The 20,341-nt window shown below is 34.5% G+C and overlaps 2 protein-coding genes across 20 annotated transcripts in view; one reads left to right on the top strand and one right to left on the bottom strand.

Moving 5' to 3' along the window:
• LOC114260429 (electron transfer flavoprotein-ubiquinone oxidoreductase, mitochondrial) overlaps positions 1 to 19,953 on the top strand; it is a 53,149-nt gene extending 33,196 nt beyond the window's left edge. The window contains exons 2-13 of one of the 19 annotated variants that reach the window (XM_082886272.1): positions 11,867 to 13,222; positions 13,360 to 13,419; positions 13,552 to 13,570; positions 14,059 to 14,104; positions 14,218 to 14,292; positions 14,916 to 15,032; positions 17,213 to 17,305; positions 17,696 to 17,798; positions 18,339 to 18,401; positions 18,475 to 18,565; positions 18,669 to 18,753; positions 19,339 to 19,953. In XM_082886272.1, the coding sequence (XP_082742398.1) occupies positions 14,084 to 14,104; positions 14,218 to 14,292; positions 14,916 to 15,032; positions 17,213 to 17,305; positions 17,696 to 17,798; positions 18,339 to 18,401; positions 18,475 to 18,565; positions 18,669 to 18,753; positions 19,339 to 19,578 (888 nt within the window). In that variant the 5' untranslated portion in view covers positions 11,867 to 13,222; positions 13,360 to 13,419; positions 13,552 to 13,570; positions 14,059 to 14,083 and the 3' untranslated portion in view covers positions 19,579 to 19,953. The other 18 variants (XM_082886271.1, XM_082886274.1, XM_082886276.1 and 15 more) reach the window with 18 other exon arrangements.
• LOC145799294 (uncharacterized) lies at positions 31 to 11,960 on the bottom strand. Its single transcript, XM_082888840.1, has 7 exons — positions 11,826 to 11,960; positions 8,982 to 9,197; positions 3,626 to 3,715; positions 2,512 to 3,294; positions 2,239 to 2,409; positions 1,633 to 1,696; positions 31 to 507 (listed from the first exon to the last, which is right to left on the bottom strand). Exons 1-4 carry the CDS (start codon positions 11,958 to 11,960, stop codon positions 3,082 to 3,084), a joined length of 654 nt encoding a protein of 217 aa, XP_082744966.1. The 3' UTR covers positions 31 to 507; positions 1,633 to 1,696; positions 2,239 to 2,409; positions 2,512 to 3,081.
• Positions 19,954 to 20,341: the final 388 nt, after the last annotated feature.

Below are 20,341 nucleotides of genomic sequence, written 5' to 3'. Positions count from 1 at the left end.
TATTATCAACCATTCAACAACGTGCACACATTTCACTTCCAACCATCCAAAAAATTTATATTCAACGTCCAATTCTAAATGTAATACAAATTCCATACGAACCAAGTATAATTCAACCCCAATAATTTAATTCCATACATAATAGAGGATTAACCAAATTTAATATCAAAAGGAAATCTATACCACACCAAAAATTTATTCTGTCCTCCTCTCATTAGTGCCAAAACTATCACTATGACTTTCCCGGAAAATCTGGGAAGTAGTTTCTCGAGCAAATCTAGTCACACGAGAGAATTTCTCCAATACTTGCATTGAAAGATCTCAAGCAGGATCCTGAACCTTTTGCATCCGCCTCCCATTGTTTTGTATATGACTGCCACTTCCATCAAAGGCACCTCCATCAGTCCTCTCTGAATTATCAATTGAGGTGCACTCATCAGCTGAGACTGATGAGGATAGCCCGTTACCAACAACAGCCCTAGGCAACTCCAAAGAGGACAGAGTTCTCTGTCCAAGAAAATAAAACAAAAACAAAAGGGAAAGAAGAAGAAGAAAAAAACACATATTTCAAATACAAATAGGGCAGACATGAAATATCAGGGTAAATGTATTTATTGTGAAGTGTTGCAGCAGTTAAATAAAGAAAATTAGATAATTGTTGGTGTAAACTTCACCTGCCCTCCTATTTCCATAAACCAAAAATCAATGTAGAATACATGCCAAAAACTAAAAGAAATACTCTATTTTTTGTAACTTCTAACAGAAGCAAGAAATGTTGGAAGGAACATAAAAGCTCTGACCACGCGACAGGAATGACCATCTGGTAATTACAAATCTGATTTAGTGTTTGGTTAGTCAAACCATTTATAAACATGCTACAGCCCCAAAGCCCTATTCAATCACCCCCAAATCAACCCTAATCCCTTCTCCTACTTATAAGCCTCTAATTTACCCATTAAAATCCTAAATTACTCACTGTTTAGGCCATCAAATAACCTCTATTACGAAAATCCAACAAGCTGTCCTACATCAGCATCCCAACTAAACTGCTAAAACAATGAATTGTGTTAAACCAATAGCTGAGAATCCTATCTCGTAACCCTAATCCCATCCATGATAACAAAATTCTCTAGTCTTTTTAGAATCTCTCAAACAAGTGAATCCTGGAACACTCCTGTATATTCCATTAACTGGTGTTTTTTCCCAAATAACCTGAATAATACAAATAATTCCTGTATTTTTCCGAGTTTCTTGAAATATTCAGAATATTTATGGAAGGAGAACTCATGTTTTTAAAATTTCTAAGCATACCTTGCATTGTTATTAAAAAGATTTCTCAAACTTTTCACAACTACTTGCGATATAGAATTATCTTATAATTGAATAATTGAAGAATCTCAAATTTATTACGATGATCCCAACTTAGAAATAAAAAACAAGGTGGACAAACCCGTGAAGGAATAATTTCGTTATCCAAAGCTGAATACGAGTATACAGACTATCTTTTGCCAAAGAGGTGATATCACTAAATATAAAAAATTAAGTTGAAACCAACTTTAAAACGATGTAAAACTGAATATGTATTGGAGACAAACATGAAAATTTTAAAATGGCCTAAAACCAAGAAATTACCTTCTGGAATATACATTTATAAGGGAGCCTTTACCATCGACAATTGGAATTGAACTTATTTGAGCTGGAAAATAGAAAAGGAAGATGGGTGAAATCGGTAATATAAAACTGTATATGCACCCCACATAGTTGACCAAAATTTAGATAAATTACTCGCCCAAGCAACAAATTAACTAAAAATTTCAGATAAGAGATTTGTAGAATAAAAAAACAGACAAAAACATAAAAATCAAAGTTTGGCTTTTACAACCCATCTAGATATAATGTTTGACTAATTAGCAATCAAACTAATAGATGGTAACACCAATTCAACTGAAGAATGATGATATTGGCTCATTAAATGTTTTTAAAATATGGCAATGCATAAAGTAGCGGCCTAAAAGGAACATTTTGCAGAACCAGCAATTTCATGTAAAAAAAATAAATTGAGTGAAAAAATGTGTTCGTTCAATAACAGAAATCGATTATACTGCAATGTCACACTAAGAGAGAGAGAGAGCATGCAGGCACATTTTTTATTATAGAAATTGTTCGTGTGTGGGGTGCAAGTCAGGTATACATAAAAGTAAAACTTTAGGCTGAAATATTAGAAAAGTTGATGCGCACCTTCTATCAATATATTAAGAGCATAACTAAGAGTTTCATTGGGACGTAATGCTAACAAATGACCATGTGCTTCTCCAACTTCACTTTTCCATGTACCTAAAGGGAGGCTACCGACCGGTTGTCGTAGAATAGGTAGACAATCAAGATGGTTTTTAAAGTGCCTGCATATATCTAAGTTTTACGAGAAAAAGAGAGAAGAGAAGGTAAGCTATTAACAACATACACAATATTACTAGAGAATGGATCTTTAAATAACTTGACAAAGCCGCCCACATTTTAGTATTCCACCGAGGCATGCTATGTGTAACAACAGTGGGCAAGATTCCTCTATTGTTGAGTATATAATGGGTGTTAGAATAGTTCTTTTAGTTATTTTTGTTCTCTTGTTAATATTTACTTAAGTTGAGGGTACGATGGTCATATTGCTACTTTAGGTTTTTTATATATATTTGAGTGATGTACAGTTGAGGGAATTCAATTGGTTTTTTATTATATACAAAGTTCTCTCTTCTTCTTCTTCTTCTTCTTCCTCCTAACTTTCAACCCTAATTTCTCCATTTTACATTCTCACTATGGGAATAGTTGATATCTTATTTTGCAAAATCATCAGAGCCACATCTTTTAGAGACTCATCGGGACCAGCCTGTGGGTTACAGTAAAAGGGCAAAGAACTACAATATTAAAATCTATGAAACGCTACCATATGAGAATATAACCATATATCTCATCAATTGAAAAAATGAAAAACTGAAACATTTATTAAGAAATCTACCACCAAGAAATTCAAGTTTCCTTTACCAAGTTTCATGTGTGTGTTTTGCAAAAAGATGGGGGGAGGGGGGATTAGATGATGGGAACATGAATAAAAGCAAAAAGGCCCAAATCCACTGAATATTCTATGTGGGCAAGAGCACTCACCCATATTAAAGGCGTACCAAACATCAGCTGTGCAGCCCTAAACGCTTCTCCATATTGTTGGGATTTCCCTTCTTTCCAGGCAGATCTTGTATGCACTTCCAGCTGTTCATCAGTCAGTTTTGCACGATTTCTATGAAGCTGCAGAAATTAACAAGCAAACATAAATTGATTATCCAAAAAACAAACATCTCAAGAAGAGACCATGACATACATTGAATTACAAGGGATGCAAACAACAACATAATAATCAAGTCATATCTCCAAAGATAAGCAATGAGTTGCTAGTAACTGATTGTAGAAGTCAAATTGTCAAAATTGAACTATTGACCAGCTAACCAAATGCATGCACCATCAAGAAAGATGGGAGCCCACAGAAACAATGTGCAGTGTAAAAGCTGTCTGCAAGTTACAGGTTTATGCTAGAATAAGCACCTAATTCTAGCTAGCAGATAAGAACATGCATTAATACCTCCATCAATATCAAAATGAAATCAGAAGCAGTCAGCATCCCCGAAATTTGTCTGCGATTGCTATCCCAGATTGGCACAACAGCAAGTCCCTGGGAAAAAAAGAAAAAAAAAAAAGAAAGAAGAAATAATCAACATGGTTAACATAAAAGAAAAATGAAAGCATTGATGCAAACAAGTTGAATTCCTTGAGGGAGAAGAAAAAAGAAAAGGAAAGAGAGCATACATATAACCTTATATAGCCTATAGTTGGGTCAAATATTGTACTAAATTCAGTAACTGCCAAACATATTTCAAATTGAGGATAATGAGCATTCTGACACCTCCGGGTGGATTTGCTTGCCAGTGACCATCCATCGATTACTAGTACATGGATAATTATAGACACGTTGTATGTACAATATCTCATTAGCTGTTTGGTGACTTCTCTTGTATTAAATGCCTCTATTCTTGGATTAAGTTGGGTGTTGCAGAGATCAGCAGATAATTTCGCAAGGATAGTAGTTGAAGGTCTGTAATCGTCCCTTTTCACAAGCTTCAGAAGCAATACTTCTTTTCTTTTCTAATGCACCTGAGGAGAAGAATCTAAAAACTTTGAAGACAACAAGATCTGTACAGTCTTAAAATTGCATTTTCCAGATATCGTCTCTCTTAGATCTAAGTCAAAGCAGAACAAGATAAATTCTCTGTGATTTTGAATCAATTTGGTAATGGTATGGGTGGAACCATGAAGCGAGAGGCAAAGTCTTGGAGCTGAGGAAACAAACCCCTTGATCGACCCAAAACCTACTGGGTTACATCAAGTGTCTGATAGCCAACTCCCTTTAGAACACACCTTGCCACCTCAGGGTAAGTCTCCTTGTTTTATTTTCTTGCTGTATCTCCTTTTATTCTTCTGTTTTCCTAATCATGTATGCAGTAACCATTTGTAAGGCCATTTCTGAACTAGTCGATAGAACTTTTCTTGGGCCTCATCTTGGCCACATACTCCCAAAACATTCTGATCATAATCATGCCCTTGAGAGTGACCCTATCACAGAAGGTACCATTTACTTTTTTTTTCTTTTTTTTGCTTATCCTTTTTCAGTTCCATATGACCCTAGAAACTTTTTAGGTGATATCCCTTCTTCTGTACTTCCCCTACTAGCTTCTTCAGACTCCCCTTCTTCTATTTCTGAACTAAGGTTATCATCTTTTGGGCATTCTAATATTTCTCAAGCGCTACAACTGATTTATATTCCCCTAACAATGGATGAACCATCAACTCCTCCAATAGACATGGTTAGCACCACCGTCATTGTAACTCCTACCACTGAGGTTGACATTCAGACTTCTCAAGCAAGTCTTATCAAGAGCACCTCTTCTTTTCCTGCTACTACCACTGAGGTAACCTTTTTTTATTTTATTTTTTTTATTTTTAATTCTAGACTTCCATTATTATGCATTAATCTCTACATTAATGTGACCAAGCCAGGAGTTCTCCAATGGACTTGACTCCATATTTGCTAAAAAAGACCAGTGCCTTTTAGTTGTCAATAGCTAGTACTACCTATGAAGAAGGGTTCGACCAACTAACCTCTTCTAAACAACAAGAAATCGACCAATTATTCCTACTGCTTAGTCATTTTTTTGAAGATCTTGCCCTCACCAGGGTTGAAGAACTTTCTGGCAGCTTTCAAAGTTTTCTACCACTAGCAGCAAGAATTTTAGATCTTGACCGGCTTCAAATCCTCCAAGACTTCATGGGTCAACTTCTCCAATAGCTTTCTTTCATGACATAATTTAAAGTTCAGATTGAGGCTGCTAATGCACAAATGGCCTTTGTAAGGCAAGTTTCTCACACATTGGCCAGTGCTGCTGCTTTGCAAAGAAAGTGCCTTCATCAATGAGAAGAAGGCTTCCAATATTGCACAAATACAACAGTTGCAAGCAGAACTTACTGTAGCTGATACCTAGCAAACTCTCTTAATGGAGGAGCAGAGTAATATTAATCAACAAATGGACCAGTTGTTGGCAAAAGATGGCCCCACTGGCCTTAGAGATGTCCAAGTGAAGGCCAAAAGAAGGGCAATCCTCTCAGCTTGGGCTAGCTTTGTAATTGTTCTTCAAAGGGACTGAGATTTTTGTATTTATTTTTTCTCTTTTTTAGAATAGACATTAGAACTTTTTTTGTGTTTAAATTTAATAACGAAAAGAAAATTTTTTTATGCATGTCTTCTTACTTTATGCTTGTCTAACATTTTCCTACATGGTTGGATAATATTTATTTAAATATTTACTATTTATAACTTTCCTATGTGGGACCCCTTCCAAGGATGCAAGGTGATAGGCTCATCCTCTAAGGACCTCAAAAACCTTAAATGGTCTTTCCCAATTTGGGGACCACTTTCCAAATTTTGGATCCTTACTGCCTATAGGTAAGATAGTCTTCCACACCAAATCCCCCTCTGAAAGTATCTTAACTTTTATCCTCATATTGTAGACTCTCTCCACTCTTCTTTTTTGGGCAACAAGATAGCTATAAGCCATAACTCTTTTTCCTCTAAATCTTGTAACTCAACCATCATGGCCTCAGTATATTCATCAATTGGAATATCATAATGTAAGGCCACTCAACTAGATTGGACAATCACCTCTCAAGGCAACATTGCATCATGGCCATATACCAATTCATAAGGTGTAGTACCAGTACTGTTTCTCTTGGAATTTCAATAGGCCCACAATACATTAGACAATAAATTGTGCCAATATCTAGGGTTCTCCTCAATCACCCTTTCCAAATTATTCTTTATTATTCTATTACTCAGCTTGCCCATTAGGCTGAGCATAATAAGGTGATGAATTGAGGATTGAAATGTCATATTCCTTGGCAGATTCACTAATCTCTTCTCCATTAAACATAGTTTCCTGATCAACAGTAATCGATTGGAGTAGACCAAATGTATGGATTATATGCTTTTTCACCAAGTCAATTACATGCCCTTGGGTTGCTACCATCAATGGCACTGCTTCCACCTACGTGGTGAAGTAATTAGCTACCACCAAAAGGTAAGAATGCTGTTTTGAAGAAGGAGAAAAAATTTGCCCAATCAAGTCCATTGCCCATCCTTTGAAAGGCTATGGCTTTATCACTGAATGCAAACCAATTGCAAGGACTCTTTGAAGGCTATCATGCTTTTGGCATGCCTGACATCTCTTAGCATAGGCCATACAACCCTTCCTTACTGTAGGCCAAAATAAACCGTACCTGTTGATCATTCACCTCATTTTTTCTCTAGCTTGATAGGCACCACATATGCTTTCATACACTTCATCCATTACTTTCATCTGTTCATTTTGGCTAATGTATAATAAGGTCATACCATCATGGGCTCTATTGAATAAGTCATATCCCATGATGACATAATTCAAGGTTTGATACTTAATCTGCCTACTAACCTTCTCATTGGCATTTATAAAATATTTGATCAAAGGATGTCTCCAATCCTCTTTTGCCACTTCCAAATTCATTACTGTCACGAAATTTCTCTTTTGGATCCTATTGGAATCCTTTAGGAATCTTTAAACAAGAAGCCACTTGAGCCATTTCATTAGCCTCATTATTCTCCAATCGAAACATGTGCTAAAATGTCACATGGCTGAAGAAACTCACCAACCATTTAACCTCAACTAAATACTCTTCTAAGGCCTTGTTAGTGCACTTGTATTCCCCTTTAACTTGCTTGATAACCAAATGTGAATCACCAAAAACTTGCAAACTAGTGATTATGAATTCTATAGCCAATTCTAAACCTATAATCAAGGCCTCATACCTAGCTTGATTATTTGATAAGACATGTCGTTCATCTAACTAGTAAGAAAATTGATGTACTTGCTCATTAGGGGCAACAAACACAACACGAGCTCCAACCCCTTCCTTAGTTCTAGAGCATCAAACATTAGTCTACAAGGGGTGTTTTCTATACAATTAATTTCAAATAAGTCCTCATTAATAGATGAACAAGGGTGTTTAGCTAAGAAATCAACCAAAGTTTGGCCTTTTACGACTTTTTGAGGGACATACTTGAAACAATACTCTATTAGAGCCAACAACCATTTGTCTTGTCTTCCCCTCATTATGGGTTTAGACAACATGTACTTGATCGCATTAGTTTGTGCGACCACAAACACTTCTGAGGGGAACATGTAATGCCTTAATGGCAGCAAAGTATAATGGCAAGCATAATTTCTCCATTGACTTGCTAATTCAAATGATAGAGCAAGCAACAACGAGGTGGAAAAAAGGCATGTTTCCAATCATATGCAAAGAAAAATACTGCAAATGGCTACCAGTTATGCTCTTGTCTCTTAGAAACATCAACAAATTATAGAGAAGGAAACAAGGAAAGTAAAAAAGAAAAAATTTTAGTGGTAAATTGTACTTACAATTTTTTTTTTTTTTTCTTTTCAAACTTGTTCCAGTTTTTCTTTTTAAATTTTTAGGATGTAGACCTAGAAAGCAAACTATTTTTACTCAAAATTGGAAAAAATTTAAAATAAAATAACGTATTCAGGGTTGGTTTGAGTAAAGTGTAGAAAATTCATATTTGAGAAAACAAAAAGAGAACAAGAGCATAGCTGCGAAGCAAAGAACAAGAGAGAAGGGCATTGAAATTGATTTCTGTCCGACTGTCTCTGTATCAATAGAATTTGGGTAAAGTAGATAGAGAGATAGAGAGAGATACCCAGCGAGAACATCGAAGTTGTTAGCAACGACCTTGAGGAAGCTTCCAGCTCCATATCCCATCTCCACCACTCCACGATCTCACTCTTTCTGAATCAGAAGAAGAAGATAGAAACTGTTAAGAGTGAGTGAGGGTTTCGATCGTCGGTTTGTGAAAGTGGTTCTTTTCTGATTAATTATGAGAAAAGAAAATGATCTTCCAGGAATTTTAGCATTTGGATTGGCGAAATGTTAGTGGTAAATTGCTATAAGATTTTAGGGGTTTGTAATGGCAGTAAGACAGCCTTGGATTAACCAATCCAAGTCCAAATCCAACCAAGTATCTCAAGGTAAAAGAGGACCTGTTTTTAATATAGAGGAAGGGAGAGAGAGAGAGAGACCGAGATCGACAGAGACGGAGAGACCGAGATAGAGGGATCGACAGAGAGATCGGCAGAGAGAGAGAGACCGAAATCGACGGAGATCGACAGAGAGACACCGAGGTCGCCGGAGATCGACAGAGAGAGACCGAGATCGACGGAGATCGACAGAGAAGAGACAGATCGACAGAGATAGACCGAGATCGACGGAGATCGACAGAGAAGAGACACAGATCGACAGAGAGAGACCAAGATCGAGAGAGAGAGAAAAAAAACCTGCAAAGCGGCAGTGGTGATTTGCGGCGGTGGCGATGTGCGACGGTGGCGTGCGACGGTGCCCAGCGATGGTTGGGTGGTGAGCGGGAGTGAGGTTTGGTGGTAACTGTTCTGTGTGTGTGGGTGAGAGACAGAACAGAGAAACCGTTTACTCCTTCTGTGTTTATCAATCTTGAAATGAAGACTTACTGTTATGTTGGTGGTAATTGTATCAATCTTGAAATGAAGACTTACTGTTATGTTGGTGGTAATTGTTTAGTGGTTGTCCAAAATGTTTACTCCTTTTGTGTTTATGAATCTTGAAATGAAGACTTACTCCTTTTATGGTTATGTTGGTGGTAATTGTTCAGTGGTTGTCCCAAAATATTTACTCCTTTTGTGTTTATGAATCTTGAAATGAAGACTTACTCCTTTTATGGTTATGTTGGTGGTAACTGTTTAGTGGGTGTCCCAAAATGTTTACTCCTTTTGTGTTTATGAATCTTGAAATGAAGACTTACTCCTTTTATGGTTAGTGAAACTTACACATTTTGTGAAGTTATTTATATCTTTTTTGAAATAACTTATACTAATTTTGAAAAGTTATTCCTTTTGTGTAAGAATTTTTGGCATAACATTTATACTTTTTCTTCGAACTTACACCTTTTGTGGAAGCCCAACTTAAAACTTTTTCGGAAGTCACTTATACCTTTTGTGAAAAAATAAATTCATCAAATTTACATTTTTTGCTTAAGCTTATACATTTTTGTGGAAGTGCTTATATTTTTTTTGAAAAGTTACTCTTTTTGTGTAAGAATTTTTGGTATAACATTTATACTTTTTCTTCGAACTTACACCTTTTGTGGAAGCCCAACTTAAAACTTTTTCGGAAGTCACTTATACCTTTTGTGAAAAAATAAATTCATCAAATTTACATTTTTTGCTTAAGCTTATACATTTTTGTGGAAGTACTTATATTTTTTTTGAAAACTTACTCCTTTTGTGTAAGAATTTTTGGCATAACATTTATACTTTTTCTTCGAACTTACACCTTTTGTGGAAGCCCAACTTAAAGCTTTTTCGGAAGTCACTTATACCTTTTGTGAAAAAATAAATTCATCAAATTTACACATTTTGCTTAAGTTTATACCTTTTCGTGAAAGTGCTTATATTTTTTTTTGAAAACTTACTCCTTTTGTGTAAGAATTTTTGGCATAACATTTATACTTTTTTTCGAACTTACACATTTTGTGGAAGCCCAACTTAAAGCTTTTTCGGAAGTCACTTATACCTTTTGTGAAAAAATAAATTCATCAAATTTATACCTTTTGGTTAAGCTTATACCTTTTCGTGGAAGTGCTTATATTTTTTTTTGAAAAGTTACTCATTTTGTGTAAGAATTTTTGGCATAACATTTATACTTTTTCTTCGAACTTACACCTTTTGTGGAAGCCCAACTTCCGAAAAAACTTTAAGTTGGGCTTTCACAAAAGGTGTAAGTTCGAAGAAAAAGTATAAATGTTATGCCAAAAATTCTTACACAAAATAAGTAACTTTTCAAAAAAAAATATAAGCACTTCCACGAAAAGGTATAAGCTTAACCAAAAGGTGTAAATTTGATGAATTTATTTTTTCACAAAAAGTATAAGTGACTTCCGAAAAAGTTTTAAGTTGGGCTTCCACAAAAGGTGTAAGTTCGAAGAAAAAGTATAAATGTTATGCCAAAAATTCTTACACAAAAGGAGTAACTTTTCAAAAAAAATATAAGCACTTCCACGAAAAGGTATAAGCTTAACCAAAAGGTATAAATTTGATGAATTTATTTTTTCACAAAAGGTATAAGTGACTTCCGAAAAAGCTTTAAGTTGGGCTTCCACAAAAGGTGTAAGTTCGAAAAAAAAGTATAAATGTTATGCCAAAAATTCTTACACAAAAGGAGTAACTTTTCAAAAATGGTGTAAGTATTTTCACAAAAAGGTGTAAGTTTTCGTTTGTTTACACCTTTGGTAAGTCAACTCACAAAAGGAGTAAGTGTTCATAAAATGTGTAAATAATTTCACAGAAGGCGTAAGTTTTCAGAAAAATGTGTAAGTTTTCAGAAATGGTATACGTTTTTACAAAAGGCGTAAGTTTTCACAAAAAGTGTAGGTTTTCACAAATCAGTTACACCTTTTTCTGAAATTGCTTATGCCTTTCGTGAAAATATATGCCTTTTGTAAAAACTTATACATTTTTTGTGACCATCTACACCTTTAGTTATATAATATATTATTTTATTAATTTACCTGGAAAGCAGGTCACCAATATGTAAGTTTTCAAATATTTTGATATAACCCAATACATATAAATGTATAAATGTATATATGTTTTCAGAAATCAGTTAATTTTGATATAACCCAATACATCCAAACCATTGAATTCTTTAATTTTGAAAAATTGAACCACCGGAGAGCAACCGGTTGACCATCTCTCTTCTTCTTCCACAGGTATTCTCTCTCTCTACTTTCACTCTTTCGTTTCTCTCCCTCCCTCTCCCTCTCCCTCTGCTACTCCCTCCTTCGAGTGATCTCTTTCCCTGCTCCTCTCTCTACTGTGGTCATTCGTCTGTCTTCCTCTAGTTCGACTGACTGCAGATTCTAAGTGGTTGTTCGGTTTAAAACTCTAATCTAACCCAGTGAGCCTCTGTTTGGTTTGTAAGAAAACGAAGGAATTTTTTTTTGAAGAGCAATCAACAAGGTATGCCTCCCTCTGATTATTTCTGAAACCCTAAACCCTCTTTTAGAACTCTCTTCTTCCCCATTTTTTACTCTCTGTGTATATTTATGAAATCCTCCCTCTTCTAAAACTATACTCTCTGATTTTTACCCTATTTTCTGTCTCTAATGCTATCTGAATTTCTATTCCAGTCTTTCTTGGCTCACATTGATTCGAAATTTGCAGTGAAGCAAGGCTTGGTAATGATTTTGTTCTATTTTGCTGTTTATATATCTCAGTTGACATTCTTAATGAAATAATCCATTTTTACATTAATTAATATAGTATTTTGTAACCATATTGTTGGTTCCATGACTTGTTCTTGAGTTGTTGCAAAATATTTCATAAGAAATTTTGGCATTAAAATTATAGGTCTAATTTTGTTATTTGAATTTTGATTGTATTTAAGATGTTTGTAAAAATGCCTAGTTTGTTAGCAATTTAAACAAATGTATTTTGGAACTATATTTTCATTGCATTTAGATGTTGAAAACTTGTGATTGACTTCAACATGTTCTCCGAAGATTTATCCCAAAATACATTGAGTGATATTCACATGAAGCAACTATAACTTGTGGTTGGGACCTCCCAATTTGTAAGTGTTTTTGGTAATGTTTAGTACTTGTTCTAGTTGAATTAAATAGCCATCTCAAGTAAATCATTTGTTTAATTGGTTTTTAAAAACATATATATATATATATATATATAAGCGAACGTAGTTCACATAGAATAGAAATACTTCTAAAAATGCTAATCAAATAATGCTTGAACTTCACTTGTATCCTTGTTTAAGCACGAGAAGTTGACAAGATAATGGGGAAAAGACTCCAACCAACAAAAAAGTGTGAAAAGCTAAAAAGAATTGAAGTATATTTTTTTAATCTTAGCTAAAATGCAGTCAACATGCTTATGTTTAATAAAATGAATTTCCTCTGTTATACGATTTTAATTTTAATTTTTAATCCACGTGAAGCTTATGTTTAATAAAATAAATTTCCTCCGCATACTTTTTTCGAAGTGTATTGATGCTAAGATAATCCATGAATTACTATCTTCCCTCTAAGCGTGGAGGCTTTCCTAGCAACCATGAAAGATTAGTGTCGAACTTTAGGTTTGAAGTAGTGGAAAGTGTGAAAAAGGGAAAATTTTGATTTTTTTTTTCCCTTGTTGTTTAGCATGATAAATGAAAGGGTTGTACTGTAGTGTGCAACCCTTTAAGGGTTGCACACCATATGCACCTTTATTATTGGCCATCGGATTACACAAGTTGATCCTGGATGAAGAGTCGGTGGCTCATTTTCTTATCCATTATGAAGTTGCTCGGGTGCTATGGGCTTTGCTCCTCATTATGATTGGCATGGAATGGGTATTCCCATCACAAAACTTCGGTTTTGGTTAAAGGCAAGAGAGGCTTTTGGAACATATTATTGAATTTAACTTGAATTGAATTGGATGCACATGGCTGATGTTAGATACTGATATCGCACATTATTCCGCAGAGAGCGCAGGTATTTTCAAGTCTCCAATTGTGCCTATATAAAAATGTTTGTGAAATTTGATGCATGGCATGAAAAATTAAACAAAATTCACTTGGATTTATGTGCACCATGTATCATCTCTTGAAATCATGTGTTTTTTTGTTCAGCAACATTGCAGAGGTTATTACAAAATTCGCTCAACTAACACCACAATAAAGGACAAAAAGGTCTGTACAGATATGCTTTAAATCTATGAGGATGAAGAGTTGTTTTTCTTTTCTTTTTTCTTTTTTTTTTTTGGTTAAATTTTAACTGCATTCGTCACAATGTCACTAAATAATTTTTATTTGAATGACCAGGAAGTTGGAGAGCCTTGAAGTAAGATTAATACTGGCCGTTCTCTAGTACACCAATTCATTCTTTCTTTCTCTGTTTTCATTAAATATGAAATGATAAACGTATCATATTCATTCAAGCCTTTTGGTGTTCTATTTGAGAATATAGGCACTGAAGAAAACCTTTAAGAAGTTGGACCATGATGTAAATATACAAGACTTTTTGGGTTCAAGGTTTATGTTTATTTTGATGAATCTTTTAAATCTTAAGGGATTAACCCTCGTGAAAGAAGTAATGTTTTTTTTTTTTTTTTTTTTAATCTGTGCATAGCAATAAAAATATATATTTTTTGATTATATGCATATTTCCACCAACAGTAAGAAAATAAGAAATTTTTTTACAAAAGAACTTCATGTTTATGATTGGCTTTCATATAGAAAAGGTTTGCCAAGATTGACCTAGTTTGCTAGGTTTATTTATTAGTCCCTAGCCTACTGGTTCTGACTCTTAATAAATCTGTCGCTCTGCAGGACGCATAACACTTCTTCGTGAAGGATGCCGAGGTCATTATCAGAGGTATAAAGAGATTGTCTCTTATGGCTGCAGTATTAGCTATGGTTTCTACAATTTTCTGTCCAATCCTATGTTCATTAACTAGTAAGAACTTAATTTTGTTTTCTCATATGCAGAAAATAATGAAAAAGTACAATTTGAGGGAGAAGGTGCAGGGACAACGTCAAACTTATGCTCTAGGAATTAAAGAGGTAAATTTCTCTTGTTCTTAGTAATTTTTTTTGCAATATCAGTTGCATTTATTTTTCTAATTTTTTTGGGTTGGAGGTAGGGACAATGTAGGTTGGAAATTTGATACATTGACCTATACATTTTTGTTTTTGAAACTTTTCACCAATGGTGGGCCTTGGAGTAACAGTAAGGTTGCTCTATTGTGACATAAGCATGAGTGTTTTGAAACACGAAAACAACCTATCTACATGCGGGAATAAAGTCTTGTCAACTAAGCTATCCATTTTCAAATTAACTTTAATGCATCATATTATCAATTTGCACATAATTCATTGAGGATAAATCATTCATAGTCTTATCTTCTAATGCATATGATTTAATTGTTATTAATTTTTCCTAGAAGCATGGTGAATCCATAAAAAGAGCCTTATGGCGTAGTTGAAGAACTAGATGTTTTATATCTAATGGTTGTTCTTCCGTGATCCTTCACTTTTGTCAGTAGTTTTGCTTTCACAAAATCTCATTTGACCAAATAATTTAAGAGAGAATCTTTTGGAGGCATGTAAAATTAGAGTACTAGCTAGTAAATGCATCCCCAAGATTTTTCTAGCTTGTGCTTAATTCTTGAAGCGAATTTTATCAGGTTTGGGAAATTGATTCAAGTAAGCATGAACCTGGTCATGTACTTCACACCTTGGGTTGGCCATTGGATAACAAGACATATGGGGGATCTTTTCTATACCATATGAAAGACAGACAGGTATCATTTGCCCTTGCTTTATAGCTCTATATTAATTAAGGATACAATTTAGTGTATTAATTTTACTAATTACCTTAGCTTCTTGTGTTACATTATATGGTGTACAAAGGTATGTAATTGTATAAGTGGAGGATATACTAATAAAATGAAATGCTAAATCTACTCAGAAGTCGTTTATAAAAATATGGTTAACAATGCTAGAAATTTTGTCCTTTTAAATGCATTAGTCGTTATGTGATAAACGTTTTCAAAAGGAGAGAAAAAAGAGGTGGACGTCGATGTATAGTTCAGAAAGTGGATGGAGCAACCTTGTTGACTTCATAAGTTCTGATGCTTTAAAATTGGAATTTACAAGTAATTAATTTTTTCCATTAGCATGCTCCACAATGAAACCCTAATTTGGGCACCTAAATGAGATGTTTCCTCGGTTGGATATACATGTTTCTCTTGGCCTTGTTGTTGCTTTGAATTACCACAACCCTTTCTTGAATCCTTATGAGGAATTCCAGGTATTTTTTATTGTTATTTTTGCAATGTTTATTTATATATTATATATGGACCTACCTTCACATAAGCTAAGAAGCATGGACACGGACACGTGACACGACACGGATACGACACGGACACGCTGACACGTTAATTTTCAAAAAAAGAAGGACACGACACGTAGGGGACACGCGTGAAATATGTAATTTTATATATTTATTATATGTTATATATATTAATATATCATTCAAAGATAATAAAAAATGCAATATGACACTAATTCTTATAAATTTATATAATTTTTGTTTTATTATTGTATCTTAAGTTATTTTGTTTAAACTTATAATTAGTTTCACATGTATCTAATCGATAGACACGTTTGTTTATGGGATTGACATGTGTGTCTTCCAAGTATCAAAAGAGTGTTTGGCTGTTTAAAAAAATTTAAAAATTAGGACACGTTTTGAAGAGTGTCGGACACGTGTCCTAAGAGTGTCCAAAGAGTGTCGGTGTCCAACATGGACACGACACGGATACGTCACCTTCTTAGAAGTATCCGTGCTTCTTAGCACATAAGTCAAGATTGCACATTTTCTTTTTCATATGTGAGTCTCTCTCTCTCTCTTCTTTTTTATAAAATGAAAATCTGTTACTGTTTGTCATATAAAATGTTACCAAAAGTCTATAAACAGTTTTCTTTCTCTGTATATTCTTCTCATACATTGACGTAGGAAACAGCAGGAACTTGGAATGTTGCTGCTTGCAGTTAGCTTAATGGGGGTGGGAGTCGCATTATGCTTGTTGGTTAGGATTTAATAAACTGGAAGAAAGGTTGTAGGGCTTTCCAATTGTAAAGAGTTAGAACTTAGTTTTTAAAGTGAAAAGGCTGTTGGATTTTCAGTGAATAGTTTGTCAGTAGTTATTGACAGCAAGTATTTTAAGGTGTCAGTGCTCAATTCAATGCCAAAAAGTAGTGGAAAGAGTTAGTGTTGATTTTGGATTGACAGGATAAATGTGGGACTGAATAGGCACTACCTGCGAACAGTAAAATCTGACTAGTGTCTAAGAAGAATAAAAGTGAAAGAAGCAAGAGAAGAAGAACCTGGGAATTCCTTGGGAATCACCTTTTGTGGTTAGATTGCATCAAGCATCATACAAATCTAGAAAAGGTTTCCCTCCATAGGGATGATGATCTGCTGAGTTTAGTCAACAAATAGGATGATTGGATCAATTGTAACCATCATATTTGTCTCATATCAATTGTATGGTTAGAAGTATATGGTAAACAAACTTGAATGACAGTATTGTGAGTGGGTTTGGTAGGTGATGTTTATTGTTCAACCCATAACAAAATGTGCAAAACCCAGCTCATTTAAAAAAAAAGAAAAGAGTCAACTGAAGCTAATGCAATAGGCTGTCCTGCTTTCAAAGAATATATAACTTTTTTTTTTTTCTCATACCTATTGACTTGTATTGGTTCCAAGTCTTTCAATGTTTGTTTGAGCGATTCTTTTATCACCTAAGTTTACTTTCTTGGAGAATCCCTTAACAGCTTTTTATTATTTTGAAGTCTGTAATCCTATCAGCATTTTTTTCCTTGGATAGAGTGTATCTCTTTACCTTTTAGGTATTTATCTACAAAGTGCAAGCATAAGGTCTTACTCGGTCTCTTGTGTATTAATTCCTTTGTGTAGAAACTTAAACATCATCTGGCCATCAAACCTCTTCTTGAAGGTGCTACTGTCCTCCAATATGGTGCCCTTACATTGAATGAAGGCGGGTTTCAGGTGCGTGATATGTTATTTTATTTGTCCAGCGACCAATAGGAAAATTCACATTAAGATAGTAGAAGTGTCAAAGGCTTCTTGAATCCACCACATGCATGCCTGATGTAGTATTGTAAATCTGTGCTAAAAGGCAGATGCAAGTGCCTGAAAATAATTTTCATTTGCAAAATTATTGGTGGCTGTTTACACAAGATTTGCACATATTGTGTGCCAGAATCATAAGAGCTAAAATTATAATATTTATAGCCGATTAGACTGCAAATGCAAAGTGGCAACTCGTTTTTCCCATTTTTTATCTACAGCTCAAAAGGCATGGTACCTTATTAACAATATTACTAATTGTTTGTTAGATGTTATGCAAATATAAATATGATGCTAGTTAAATTTCAGTCTATTCCATATCTAGTATTCCCGGGTGGAGCAATTATTGGATGCTCAGCTGGCTTCTTAAATGTACGAAAAATAAAGGGCACACATACTGCCATGAAATCAGGTATAACTCACATTATCTCAAGCAGTGCTTCATCTTTAATGTGAAAACCATACGATATGTCTAGTTGGTATCTAGTTGATATAAAACAATGTTATTTTATGATTGTTTGGTGTTGTAAATTGCTAAATTCTAGGATAAAGTCATTCAAGATTTAGTTACTATGAGATTAAGTATGCCAGATGAGATTAATTTCCCTGCAATGTTTATATATCACTGTAGATCTGCAATTTAGGAACCATATTGAAATCAGGAAGCAGGAGAGGGGGTTTTAGCTTATGCTTTCTTGATTATTAGCTTTCAACTTGCAAGAAGCTGTACCAAACAGGCTTTTAACTCAATTGAAATCAGTGTCAATCAATTGGGATTTGAGAACAATGCCATCAGTAAAATGCTGATTACTAGATGTTGGTCTTTAGCTTGTTGTCAAACTTAATTTTATCTTGATATCATTTTAATTTGAGAATTTCTGTTAATTTTAATATGAGCTGATGTTCAAATCTGTATAATTAAAGCAATGTGACTTTTATCAGAGTTTGGCAGGATGTTCCTGTTCTCGTCATTGTCAGCATGCTAGCTTATTTATGTTTTCTAGAGCAGCTTTTGGTAAGTTTAGTGACTTCTAGGTACAACACTTTCAAGCCTACCAATGTTCCTAATATGTGCTTTCTGTCTGCAGGTTACGAAAATGGGATCGGGTGCAATTGCCATATCCCTGCCATTTTCCTGCATGTTGGGTCTCCTTGCATCCATGACATCAACAACTATGGGTAGCTAAAGTTTTGTAAGTTTTATGTTTTGGTCGACCCTTTTGCTAGCATGAGTTTTGCATCTTTGATACTCTACTAATATATCTCTGCAATTTATGCTTAGTGAGGAGAAAATTTGCCTGGCCGTATGCAACTATTCAGTTTGCACTTGTCGTTCTCTTTGGTCACCTTTTCTATTCACTGGTAAGGTAAGAGTCACTTGAGTGAAGATAGAAATTAACGATTTATTCGGACAATGGAACTGACCTAGTTGAAGTTAGTGTCAAAATGTTTTTTTTTATATTGTAAGAGCTTTATATTGATCTTCCTGAACTTTTCTGTCATCCTAATTGACTTATTTAAAGCCATCTCATGAATGGGGTAAACAATGTTTGAACATAGTTGGCTAATATTGTAAAAGGCAAACAAAGTGGTTCCCTCTAATGTTAAGGTTGCGTTTGGATTTATGGGTTTGAAATGAATTGATTTGGGTGCTTATAATTCAAAGAGAATAGGCAAATTTAGTCATGATGGTTCATATCTGGATTTCAAGATTGAATTGAAAGCTTTACCATGATAGATTATGATGGATTTGAAATAGAAATGTAAAAATTAGTTATGTTGAAATCCTGTGCTAAAAGATTACAGTTGTACAAAGTTCATAATAATATATTTCTCATCTTACTCTACCATTATAGTTTCTTAATCTATCTATAATAGTCAATCCGTTCATTTGAAATTCATTTATCCAAGTGGAACCTAAATGTTTCTATATGTTTGTGTGGGAGCTACAGCTTCATGTGCAGGCTGCGCTTTCAGTTCTTCTTGCGACGCTTGCTAGATTTGGAGGCACAATGAGTGGGACTGCTATTCTTCTCGAGACTCTAAAATTGAGAAGACGATGGCAAGCTTGGTTAAATCAACAACCAAGTTCTCAAGAGGTAACACAGCCACATCAGTTGCCTGAAACTGCATATATACCACAAATAAATCCTCCCACCGAAACTGAAACCGTGGACTCCAGAATCGAGTGACGCAGCTGATTCAATGTTATGTTACAGCTCTAAGCTGTATGTAAATTTTGGATGAAAATATCAAGTTTGGTTTCTCTCAGTGCAACTGTACAGTCCAGTTTTTCCTCGATCTCTTCAATCAATAGTTCAAGACCGTTTTGAATTATAGTTTCTGGAGAAGACTTGGACTCCAAACCTTGTGTGCATTTGTAGCCCCAATAGGATATTTGAACTGAGCTCTCGTGTGTTCAAGTAATCAATGACATTGTACAGGCATGGGACTATATAAGCTTTTGTTTATTTTCTTTCCCAGTTGAGTGAATTGTGAAGTTTGTCATACCATACAGCTAAGCATTTGATTGAATGATATATCATATTCTGTTGCATTATTATCAATGTTGGATACTCCATATAACTCCAATTAGTTTCAGATCATCGAGGTGAGAAAATCCGTCTATATTGTTTTTTATTTTCTTCCTTTTAGATCCCGCTTTAATAGATCTTGTATACTGAATCATCTTTTATTCGAATTTGGCTTGGATATAATTTCATACTGCAGTTAGCATAAGGTTGTTTGAATCTTGAATTGTGATAGGAATAGAACATGAAACTAAAGTACAGTGTTCCAACAACACACACATCCCCTCCCCAAATTTTTTTTTGTTTGTTTAGTCATCTGTAAAAATAAATAAGTTAGATATCATTTTTCTATGAACAACCAATTATTAATGAAAAATAAACTACGTAAATTAAAACTTTAAGAAAACCAGTGTAATGCAACTTA

Source organism: Camellia sinensis, chromosome 9 (genome assembly GCF_055761805.1).
Source record: "Camellia sinensis isolate YWXY chromosome 9, ASM5576180v1, whole genome shotgun sequence".
Classification (NCBI taxonomy): domain Eukaryota; kingdom Viridiplantae; phylum Streptophyta; class Magnoliopsida; order Ericales; family Theaceae; genus Camellia; species Camellia sinensis.
Note: the sequence above shows the minus strand (reverse complement) of the source record. Positions and strands in the feature narration are given on the sequence as shown.